Source organism: Petromyzon marinus, unplaced genomic scaffold, assembly GCF_048934315.1.
Source record: "Petromyzon marinus isolate PM22_M1 ecotype Great Lakes invasive population unplaced genomic scaffold, UKy_Petmar_22M1.pri1.0 PM_G_Scaffold_25, whole genome shotgun sequence".
In the NCBI taxonomy this organism is placed as follows: Eukaryota; Metazoa; Chordata; class Hyperoartia; order Petromyzontiformes; family Petromyzontidae; genus Petromyzon; species Petromyzon marinus.
The window spans coordinates 840501-853423 of NW_027422817.1; the positions used below are offsets into that span (position 1 = coordinate 840501).

General features: G+C 49.4%; 1 protein-coding gene across 2 annotated transcripts in view; it reads left to right on the top strand.

Moving 5' to 3' along the window:
* The first annotated feature begins 1810 nt into the window (after positions 1-1810).
* The window catches only part of LOC142913367 (coxsackievirus and adenovirus receptor homolog), a 51947-nt gene continuing 40834 nt past the window's right edge, over positions 1811-12923 (top strand). For both annotated transcript variants that reach the window (XM_076060891.1, XM_076060892.1), the window contains exons 1-3: positions 1811-1921; positions 7880-8007; positions 11836-12031. In XM_076060891.1, coding sequence (XP_075917006.1) covers positions 1831-1921; positions 7880-8007; positions 11836-12031 — 415 coding nt within the window. In that variant the 5' untranslated portion in view covers positions 1811-1830. The remainder of the gene's footprint in view (positions 1922-7879; positions 8008-11835; positions 12032-12923) is intronic.

Consider the following 12923-nt stretch of genomic DNA (forward strand, 5'->3'; position numbering starts at 1 on the left):
AAGAACCATGAATATGAGGTCCTGAATTGGTCTGTGGAAATTCCACATTGCTACTAAAGCACCGTCACCGGTCGCTCCATGCACGACAACCGCTCCCCCTCCCTTCCTCAAACACTCCCCACCCCCACGATGCTCTCGTTGAGACGTAAGAAAGAGCTGCAACGCCAACGTGCCCACGCCTGATTTGTGTTTCCGATTTGCCTTCTAAAGAAACGTCTGGCCGTGTCGTCTCGCACGCCCAGAGAGGGCATCTCGCATTCCCCCTGGGGGTGATGAAGAACGCCCGATGATCTAGAGACACAAACCTGCATCAGGATTTGCGTCGTATTCATAGGCAGCGTTTGATTTTCATATTTACCGAGGGGGGGGGGGGGTGGGGGGGTGGTAGTTAGTGGCAGGGGGTTTGTGTAATAATTTAATAAGTACTTGTCGAGTTTGAACAGGAGAATGCGGTGGATTATTTTGCATCGCTCTCTATGCAAGATGCAGCGGAATGGAAGCACAGTTGGGTTCCAGTTTGCTTTGTCCCTCGCGTTCGGAATCGCGGGTCCATTTAATAAAACTTCCACCCCCCCCGCCCCTAACTTGTAAACTACTGAACATACATTGATGAAGGTGTGCAGGTTAGGGGGGGCATTGCCCCCCACCCCACCCCAAAACTCCGCCCGTGGGTGTAGTCCATTGTTGTTGAGGGGTCACGTGAGGAGAGTTGCTTGGTCCACCGGTGACGATGACGGTGATGGTGATGATGACGGTGACGACGGTGATGATGGTGATGATGGTGACGGTGATGATGGTGATGGTAATGATGATGGTGATGATGACGGTGATGATGATGATGGTGATGATGATGATTACGGTGATGATGATGGTGACGGTGGTGATGACAGTGATGGTGATGATGACGGTGATGGTGATGACGGTGATGACGGTGATGATGATGACGGTGATGGTGATGATGATGGTGATGAGGTTGATGGTGATGGTGATGATGACGGTGATGATGGTGACGACGGTGATGATGACGGTGATGGTGGTGATGGTGATGATGGTAATGATGATGACGGTGATGATGGTAATGATGATGTTGACGGTGATGGTGATGATGGTAATGATGATGTTGACGGTGATGGTGATGATGGTAATGATGACGGTGATGATGGTGACGGTGACAGTGACGATGACGGTGGTGATGATGGTGATGATGGTGACGGTGATGATGACGGTGATGGTGATGATGATAACGGTGATGATGGTAATGATGATGTTGACGGTGATGGTGATGATGATGACGATGATGGTGATGATGGTAATGATGACGGTGATGATGGTGAATGACGGTAAGGGTCAAAGATCGGGCAAAAGTCGGCTCGTTGCTTTTGACCTTTAACCTTGCCGAGGTCTGAGGGAAGGGGGAGGGTCCTTGTAAAGAGGAGCGTGGTTGGGGCGGGGGAGTCTACCGGAGCTCCACCCCTCGCCCACGTGACGTGTTGAGAGCGGAGTGGGGGAGAGAGAGAGGGGGTTGGGTGAATGGGGTGAGGGGCGTGGCCGTGGGTGGGTGGGTGGGGGTAGTTTCGTGGGTGGGGGTTGCGTGAGGAGGGGGTGGGGGGTGAATCCACCGGAGCTCCGCCCCTCACCCACGTGACGTGTTGAGAGCGTAGGGGTGGGAGAGAGAGTGGGTTGGGTGAATGGGGTGAGGGGCGTGGGCGTGGGTGGGGGTAGTTTCGTGGGTGGGGGTTGCGTGTGGGGGGGGGTGAATCCACCGGAGCTCCGCCCCTCGCCCACGTGATGCGTGACGTCAGGGCGCGAGAGAGCCGAGGAGAAGACAAGATGGCGGCTATGGCGGTGTCTCGCTCTGCGCTGCTGCTGCCGCTGCTGCTGCCGCTGCTGCTGCTGCAGGTGACTGCGATCGCTATGAGCGGTGAGTCGGCGGCTGTCTCGCTGGTCGTGCCGTCTTATTGGCGAGGCTTTGTGTTTGTGTGTGTGTTTGTTTGGGTAAGTTTGTTCTGTTTTCCCAAGTGCACCTAGCCTGGCACGAGCGGCGTTGATAACGGTGGTGGGCGGGGGCGGTGCGGGCGGTGCGGATCTGTGAGGGGGTGTTCGATGTCTCAAAGTGAACCTAGCCTGGCACACGAGGCTGGTGCGGTAACGGGGAGCGGTGGTGCAGTGGTTAGCGACTGGGTTGAACGTCGCCACTGGGGGGGGGTGGGAGGGAGGGAGACAAAGGCGGCCGGGCGTGGTGCTGTGTCACATGTTGTAGCAGCTGCTGCTGACTCGCTAGCAGCACTTGCCCCTACAGCCTGTTGAAGGCTACACGGGGGAGCTTTGTCTTTCCTGGACACAGTCTCCCTCGCGTGTCAGACCTTCATCATAGGTGACACTTCATAGGTGACACTTCATAGGTGACACTTCATAGGTGACACGTCATAGGTGACACGTCATAGGTGACACTTCATAGGTGACACTTCATAGGTTATACTTCATAGGTGACACTTCATAGGTGACACTTCATAGGTTATACTTCATAGGTGACACTTCATAGGTGATACTCATAGGTGACACTTCATAGGTGACACGTCATAGGTGACACTTTATAGGTGACACTTCATAGGTGACACTTCATAGGTGACACTCATAGGTGACGCTTCATAGGTGACACTTCATAGGTGACACTTCATAGGTGACACTTCATAGGTGACACTTCATAGGTGATACCACAGGTGATACTTCATAGGTGATACTTCATAGGTGACACTTCATAGGTGATACTTCATAGGTGACACTTCATAGGTGATACTTCATAGGTGACACTTCATAGGTGATACTTCATAGGTGATACTTCATAGGTGATACTTCATAGGTGACACTTCATAGTTGACACTTCATAGGTGATACTTCATAGGTGATACTTCATAGGTGACACTTCATAGGTGACACTTCATAGGTGACACTTCATAGGTGATACATCATAGGTGATACTTCATAGGTGACACTTCATAGGTGACACTTCATAGGTGACACTTCATAGGTGACACTTCATAGGTGATACTCATAGGTGACACGTCATAGGTGACACATCATAGGTGACACTTCATAGGTGACACTTCATAGGTGACACTTCATAGGTGACACTTCATAGGTGATACTCATAGGTGACACGTCATAGGTGACACGTCATAGGTGACACTTCATAGGTGACACTTCATAGGTGATACTTCATAGGTTATACTTCATAGGTGACACTTCATAGGTGACACTTCATAGGTTATACTTCATAGGTGACACTTCATAGGTGATACTCATAGGTGACACTTCATAGGTGACACGTCATAGGTGACACTTCATAGGTGACACTTCATAGGTGATACTTCATAGGTGATACTTCATAGGTGACACTTCATAGGTGATACTTCATAGGTGACACTTCATAGGTGACACTTCATAGGTGACACTTCATAGGTGACACTTCATAGGTGATACTCATAGGTGACACGTCATAGGTGACACTTCATAGGTGACACTTCATAGGTGACACTTCATAGGTTATACTTCATAGGTGACACTTCATAGGTGACACTTCATAGGTGACACTTCATAGGTTATACTTCATAGGTGACACTTCATAGGTGATACTCATAGGTGACACTTCATAGGTGACACGTCATAGGTGACACTTTATAGGTGACACTTCATAGGTGACACTTCATAGGTGACACTCATAGGTGACGCTTCATAGGTGACACTTCATAGGTGACACTTCATAGGTGACACTTCATAGGTGACACTTCATAGGTGATACCACAGGTGATACTTCATAGGTGATACTTCATAGGTGACACTTCATAGGTGATACTTCATAGGTGACACTTCATAGGTGATACTTCATAGGTGACACTTCATAGGTGATACTTCATAGGTGATACTTCATAGGTGATACTTCATAGGTGACACTTCATAGTTGACACTTCATAGGTGATACTTCATAGGTGATACTTCATAGGTGACACTTCATAGGTGACACTTCATAGGTGATACTTCATAGGTGATACTTCATAGGTGACACTTCATAGGTGATACTTCATAGGTGATACTTCATAGGTGACACTTCATAGGTGACAATTCATAGGTGATACATCATAGGTGATACTTCATAGGTGACACTTCATAGGTGACACTTCATAGGTGACACTTCATAGGTGACACTTCATAGGTGATACTCATAGGTGACACGTCATAGGTGACACTTCATAGGTGACACTTCATAGGTGACACTTCATAGGTGACACTTCATAGGTGACACTTCATAGGTGATACTCATAGGTGACACGTCATAGGTGACACTTCATAGGTGACACTTCATAGGTGATACTTCATAGGTGATACTTCATAGGTGACACTTAATAGGTGACACTTCATAGGTTATACTTCATAGGTGACACTTCATAGGTGATACTCATAGGTGACACTTCATAGGTGACACGTCATAGGTGACACTTCATAGGTGACACTTCATAGGTGATACTTCATAGGTGATACTTCATAGGTGAAACGTCATAGGTGACACTTTATAGGTGACACTTCATAGGTGACACTTCATAGGTGACACTCATAGGTGACGCTTCATAGGTGACACTTCATAGGTGACACTTCATAGGTGACACTTCATAGGTGACACTTCATAGGTGATACCACAGGTGATACTTCATAGGTGATACTTCATAGGTGACACTTCATAGGTGATACTTCATAGGTGACACTTCATAGGTGATACTTCATAGGTGATACTTCATAGGTGATACTTCATAGGTGACACTTCATAGGTGACACTTCATAGGTGACACTTCATAGGTGACACTTCATAGGTGATACTCATAGGTGACACGTCATAGGTGACACTTCATAGGTGACACTTCATAGGTGATACTTCATAGGTGATACTTCATAGGTGACACTTAATAGGTGACACTTCATAGGTTATACTTCATAGGTGACACTTCATAGGTGATACTCATAGGTGACACTTCATAGGTGACACGTCATAGGTGACACTTCATAGGTGACACTTCATAGGTGATACTTCATAGGTGATACTTCATAGGTGACACTTCATAGGTGACACTTCATAGGTTATACTTCATAGGTGATACTTCATAGGTGACACTTCATAGGTGACACTTCATAGGTGATACATCATAGGTGATACTTCATAGGTGACACTTCATAGGTGACACTTCATAGGTGACACTTCATAGGTGATACTCATAGGTGACACGTCATAGGTGACACGTCATAGGTGACACTTTATAGGTGACACTTCATAGGTGACACTTCATAGGTGACACTTCATAGGTGACACTTCATAGGTTATACTTCATAGGTGACACTTCATAGGTGATACTCATAGGTGACACGTCATAGGTGACACGTCATAGGTGACACTTCATAGGTGACACTTCATAGGTGACACTTCATAGGTTATACTTCATAGCTGACACTTCATAGGTGACACTTCATAGGTTATACTTCATAGGTGACACTTCATAGGTGATACTCATAGGTGACACTTCATAGGTGACACGTCATAGGTGACACTTTATAGGTGACACTTCATAGGTGACACTTCATAGGTTATACTTCATAGGTGACACTTCATAGGTGACACTTCATAGTTGATACTTCATAGGTGATACTTCATAGGTGACACTTCATAGGTGACACTTCATAGGTGATACTTCATAGGTGATACTTCATAGGTGACACTTCATAGGTGACACTTCATAGGTGACACTCATAGGTGACGCTTCATAGGTGACACTTCATAGGTGACACTTCATAGGTGACACTTCATAGGTGATACCACAGGTGATACCACAGGTGATACTTCATAGGTGATACTTCATAGGTGACACTTCATAGGTGATACTTCATAGGTGACACTTCATATGTGATACTTCATAGGTGACACTTCATAGGTGATACTTCATAGGTGACACTTCATAGGTGATACTTCATAGGTGATACTTCATAGGTGATACTTCATAGTTGACACTTCATAGGTTATACTTCATAGGTGATACTTCATAGGTGACACTTCATAGGTGACACTTCATAGGTGATACTTCATAGGTGACACTTCATAGGTGACACTTCATAGGTGATACTTCATAGGTGATACTTCATAGGTGACACTTCATAGGTGACACTTCATAGGTGATACTTCATAGGTGACACTTGATAGGTGACACTTCATAGGTGACACTCATAGGTGACGCTTCATAGGTGATACTCATAGGTGACACTTCATAGGTGACACTTCATAGGTGACACTTCATAGGTGACACTTCATAGGTGACACTCATAGGTGACACTTCATAGGTGACGCTTCATAGGTGACATTTCATAGGTGACACTTCATAGGTGACACTTCATAGGTGACGCTTCATAGGTGATACTCATAGGTGACACTTCATAGGTGACGCTTCATAGGTGACACTTCATAGGTGACACTTCATAGGTGACACTTCATAGGTGACACTTCATAGGTGATACTTCAATGTGTGATGTCCACTTCCGCGGGTTCCGTTCCCAGTGAACCACAGAGAGTCACTTGAAGAAGCAGGCAGCTCAGAGGCAGCTCTGTGATGTCCACTTCCGCGGGTTCCGTTCCCAGTGAACCACAGAGAGTCACTTGAAGAAGCAGGAAGCTCAGAGGCAGCTCTGTGTTGTTCATGGCCACCGCGAGGAGGGAGCTTTCGCAACGAGAGTCTAGCCACCACCACCACAACAACAATCTGCTTTTAACGTTTAGTTTTTTTGTCCTTCCCCCGCACTTCCGATTCGCACGGTTGGCTACGTTACGGTTGTGCGAAAGAAGTTCAGCGTGCATATAGACGTACCCCTCCGCCCAGGAGTGGGTCACCTTAGCTGATTTTGTTTCAAGCGGGTGAAAACGCAAGAGGCCACGATAAAATCTTATCGGTCCCCGTGTAATTCTCTGGGTATGGGTCTCTGTGTGAGTCTGCGGGTATCTGTGTGAGTTTACGGGTCTCTGTGTGAGTCTATGGGTCTCTGTGTGAGTCTACGGGCATCTGTGTGAGTCTACGGGTATCTGTGTGAGTCTACGTGTCTCTGTTTGAGTCTACGGGTCTCTGTGTGAGTCTACGGTTCTCTGTATGAATCTACGGGTATCTGTGTAAAGTCTATGGCTCTCTGTGAGTCTTTGGGTCTCCGTGTGAGTCTATGGGTCTCTGTGTGAGTCTACGGGCATCTGTGTGAGTCTACGGGTCTCTGTGTGAGTCTACGGGTCTCTGTGTGAGTCTACGGGTGTCTGTGTGAGTCTACGGGTCTCTGAGTGAGTCTACGGGTCTCTGTGTGAGTCTACGGGTCTCTGTGTGAGTCTACGGGTCTCTGTGTGAGTCTATGGGTCTATGTGTGAGTCTACGGGTCTCTGTGTGAGTCTACGGGTCTCTGTGTGAGTCTACGGGTATCTGTGTGAGTCGACGGGTGTCTGTGTGAGTCTATGGGTATATGTGTGAGTCTACGGGTATCTGTGTAAAGTCTATGGGTCTCTGTGAGTCTATGGGTCTCCGTGTGAGTCTACAGGTCTCTGTGTAAGTCTACGGGTGTCTGTGTGAGTCTACGGGTGTCTGTGTGAGTCTACGGGTATTTGTGTGAGTCTATGGGTCTCTGTGTGAGTCTATGGGTATATGTGTGAGTCTACGGGTATCTGTGTAAAGTCTATGGGTCTCTGTGAGTCTATGGGTCTCCGTATGAGTCTACAGGTCTCTGTGTGAGTCTACGGGTCTCTGTGTGAGTCTACTTGAAGATATTACTTCACAACCGTGTCACCACCACCACCCCCTTTCCCCCCTCTTTGCAGCCGTCTCGTGGATGGAGAAAGTGCAGGGGGAGACGGTGGTGCTGGGCTGCACCTGGACGGGCGACCCCACGGACACCGAGGTCCTGGACGTGGAGTGGTTCCTGCAGATGCCCACTACGAACATCTACGTGAGGAAGAGAGAGGGATACAGAGACGCACATCGCTACTCAGAGATGCCTGTAGCTTCTACTCAGAGACGCCCGTAGCTCCTACTCAGAGACGCCCGTAGCTCCTACTCAGAGATGCCTGTAGCTCCTACTCAGAGACGCCCGTAGCTCCTACTCAGAGACGCCTGTAGCTCCTGCTCAGAGACGCCCGTAGCTCCTACTCAGAGACGCCCGTAGCTCCTACTCAGAGACGCCCGTAGCTCCTACTCAGAGACGCCTGTAGCTCCTACACAGAGACGCCCATAGCTCCTACTCAGAGACGCCTGTAGCTCCTACTCAGAGACGCCTGTAGCTCCTACTCAGAGACGCCCGTAGCTCCTACTCAGAGACGCCCGTAGCTCCTACTCAGAGACGCCCTTAGCTCCTACTCAGAGACGCCTGTAGCTCGTACTCAGAGATGCCTGTAGCTCCTACTCAAAGACGCCTGTAGCTCCTACTCAGAGCATCCCGTAGCTCCTACGCAGAGACTCCCTTGGGCTCCTATTCAGAGACGCCCGTAGCTCCTACTCAGAGACGCCCGTAGCTCCTACTCAGAGACGCCCATCGGACACGCAGAGACGCCTGTAGCTCCTACTCAGAGACTCCCTTGGGCTCCTACTCAGAGACGCCCGTAGCTCCTACGTAGAAGTCCGCAGGCTCCTACACAGGCACCAGCAGGCTCCTACACAGGCACCAGCAGGCTCCTACACAGGCACCAGCAGGCTCCTACACAGACACCAGTAGGCTCCTACACAGACACCAGCAGGCTCCTACACAGACACCAGCAGGCTCCTACACAGACACCAGCAGGCTCCTACACACACACCAGCAGGCTCCTACACAGACACCAGCAGGCTCCTACACAGGCACCAACAGGCTCCTACACACGCACCAGCAGGCTCCTACACAGACACCAACAGGCTCCTACACAGGCACCAACAGGCTCCTACACAGGCACCAGCAGGCTCCTACACAGGCACCAGCAGGCTCCTACACACACACACCAGCAGGCTCCTACACAGACACCAGCAGGCTCCTACACAGGCACCAACAGGCTCCTACACAGGCACCAGCAGGCTCCTACACAGGCACCAGCAGGCTCCTACACACACACCAGCAGGCTCCTACACAGGCACCAGCAGGCTCCTACACACACACCAGCAGGCTCCTACACAGACACCAGCAGGCTCCTACACAGGCACCAACAGGCTCCTACACACACACCAGCAGGATCCTACACAGACACCAGCAGGCTCCTACACAGACACCAGCAGGCTCCTACACACACACCAGCAGGCTCCTACACAGGCACCAGCAGGCTCCTACACAGACACCAGCAGGCTCCTACACAGGCGCCCGTAGGATCCTACACAGAAGCCGCCCCCACAGGCTCCTACACAGGCACCAGCAGGCTCCTACACAGAAGCCGCCCCCACAGGCTCCTACACAGAAGCCGCCCCCACAGGCTCCTACACAGAAGCCGCCCCCACAGGCTCCTACACAGAAGCCGCCCTCACAGGCTCGTACAGAATCAGAATTCACCTTCTTGGTTCTTTCGGTAAAGTCACCGCCACATAGACTGGAAATAAAATAATGAAATAAAATAATAATAATGCGATTCTCACGACGTTTCGGCCACAACACAAGTGGGCCTTCTTCAGGTGAAGAAACAGGGCTATCAAGAAGACGGAACTTGAATGAACGCTGTCAGGCAAGGACCGCGTCTTTTGAAGCTGTGTGGGCGAAGTTGAATTAGCATGTTACCAGCCTCACCTCCGGAGAGGGAGGTGGGATGGTAACATGCTAATTCAACTCTGCCCACACATATTCTTAGCTCTTTCGGTAAAGTCACGTTGAAGGGCAACAATAAAATAATAAAATATATTAAAATAATAAAATATATAAAACAATAAAAAATTTTATTGTTTTATATATTTTATTATTTTATTGTTTCCCTTCAACGTGACTTTACCGAAAGAGCTAACAATATGAATCACTGCAGTCACGAAAGCTTTAAATCAAAATTCCGCCCACACAGCTTCAAAAGACGTGGTCCTTGCTTAACAGCGTTCATTCAAGCTCCGTCTTCTTGATAGCCCTGTTTCTTCACCTGAAGAAGGCCACTTGTGTTGTGGCCGAAACGTCGTGAGAATTGCATTATTACTTGACTTCATTATTTTATTTCCAGTCTACGTGGCGGTGACTTTACCGAAAGAACCAAGAATGTGAATCCCTGCAGTCACGAAAGCTTTAAATCGAAACAGAATCGGAATATGTATATACACTGCAGGAGGAATCCGATGAGCTGTAAAGCTCTTTGTTCACAGATGGGGTGGGTCAGAACGTTCCAACAACAAACGGCTACAAGAACACGTGTCAGGAGTGCAACGTATAGGAAAACAAATCAATTGAACAGTATAAAAATAAATGTAAATTTAAACCTGGTAAAGCCCACTGAACTATTAGGGTCTTATTCTTGGTTCTTTCGGTAAAGTCACCGCCACGTAGAAGGGAAACAATAAAATAATAAAAATATAAAACAATAAAATTCTCACGACGTTTCGACTGCAACACAAGAAGCAATCATCGTCAGGTGTGAAAACCACAGCAAGAACAATTTGAATAAAAATGGCGGGTTTTTTTTAACGTCAGCACCACGGAGAGCGATTTGGAAGTTTGTTCAGATGGACGAGTCCATCTATGTTCGGAAAAGAGGAGGGGGGAGACGAAAATAATGGATGCGGTCTGAAAGTCACCGTAAGCGTGAACAATCAATCAAGACCCGAAATGGTTTAGCAAATCCTTCCAACGATTGCTAAGCCCAGAATCCATCTCCTCGGTTGAAATTGTCTCCGTGTTTGTATATGCGGATAGCCTCATGAACGAATCTCTCTTGGTAACCGTAATCGTGAACAATCAATTAAGACCCCAAATGGTTTATCAAATCCTTCCAACGATTGCTAAGCCCAGAATCCATCTCCTCGGTTGAAATTGTCTCCGTGTTTGTACGTGCGGATAGCCTCATGAACGAAACTCTCTTGGTAACCGTAAGCGTGAACAATCAATTAAGACCCGAAATGGTTTATCAAATCCTTCCAACGATTGCTAAGCCCAGAATCCATCTTCTCGGTTGAAATTGTCTCCGTGTTTGTATATGCGGATAGCCTCATGAACGAATCTCTCTTGGTAACCGTAAGCGTGAACAATCAATTAAGACCCCAAATGGTTTATCAAATCCTTCCAACGATTGCTAAGCCCAGAATCCATCTCCTCGGTTGAAATTGTCTCCGTGTTTGTACGTGCGGATAGCCTCATGAACGAATCTCTCTTGGTAACCGTAAGGGTGAACAAGCAATTAAGACCCCAAATGGTTGATCAAATCCTTCCAATGATTGCTAAGCCCAGAATCCATCTCCTCGGTTGAAATTGTCTCCGTGTTTGTACGTGCGGATAGCCTCATGAACGAATCTCTCTTGGTAACTGTAAGCGTGAACAATCAATTAAGACCCCAAATGGTTTGTCAAATCCTTCCAACGATTGCTAAGCCCAGAATCCATCTCCTCGGTTGAAATTGTCTCCGTGTAGGTACGTGCGGATAGCCTCATGAACGAATCTCTCTTGGTAACCGTAAGCGTGAACAATCAATTAAGACCCCAAATGGTTAGTCAAATCCTTCCGACGATTGCTAAGCCCAGAATCCATCTCCTCGGTTGAAATTGTCTCCGTGTAGGTACGTGCGGATAGCCTCACGGCGGCGGCGGTGGCGATGGCGGAGCCCTTTTTGTCCGTCCCCCACCCCCCTGCCCTCAGGTTGCCACGTTCGCCGGGGGCGAGGGGCACATCTACCCGGACTTCGCGTCCCGCGTGCGATTCGCCCGCAACGCGACGCGGAGGGACGCGTCGCTGCAGATTGCCGGGCTGCGGGCGAGCGACGCCGGCGTCTACACGTGCAAGGTGAAGTTCGGCACTTTCATCAAGCTAGAGACCATCAGGCTCACCGTGCTGGGTAACGAACGCACGCACGCGCACACGCACGTACGCACACGCAGGTACGCACGTACACACACGTACACGCACGCACACACACGTACACACACGCATGCACGTACACACGTATACGCACGCACACGCACGTACACACATGCACGCACACGCACGCACACGCACGTACACACGTACACGCACGCACACGCACGTACACACACGCACGCACACGCACGCACGCACGTACACACGTACACGCACATGCACGTACACACACGCACGCACGCGCACATGCACGCACGCACACACACGTACACACACGTACACGCACGCACGTACACACACGCACGCACACACACGCACGTACATGCACGCACGCACGCACGTACAACAACAACAACCGCCATTCGCCACTAAGTGGCGGTGACGTCACCACGACGCTTGTGCCAGGCTATGTGCACCCTGAGGCCACGTGAAGTGTCGAACGCCCGCTGGCAGGAGGTCACGGGGCAGACCCAGGTGCCACGGGTCGACTGACTGTGGCAACCTGCTGTGCTTTAGCCACCCGGCGCTCCGCTCGTTGTTGTGAGCGTCGCTCCTCCGCCCTCCGTTGTTGTTGGAGGGTGACTGCCTCCAACTGCCCAGTAGCGTCCTTCACGAGCCTCCTCCACAGAGGCCGATCTTGACACCGCTGGTACCAGTCATCGGCAAGTCCACTCAGCTCCACGTCCTCCTGTACCACATCACTCCATCTCTTCTCTAGCCCGTGCCGTGCCCGCGTAGCCCCCTCAATCCGGCCAAACAAAAGCTGTTTCGGCATGCGGTGGCTGGGCATGCGGGCTACATGACCCAGCCATCGCAGCCTTCCCCGCCGGAGGAGCTCACCGATGGGACCTTGCCCAGATCTTTCAAGG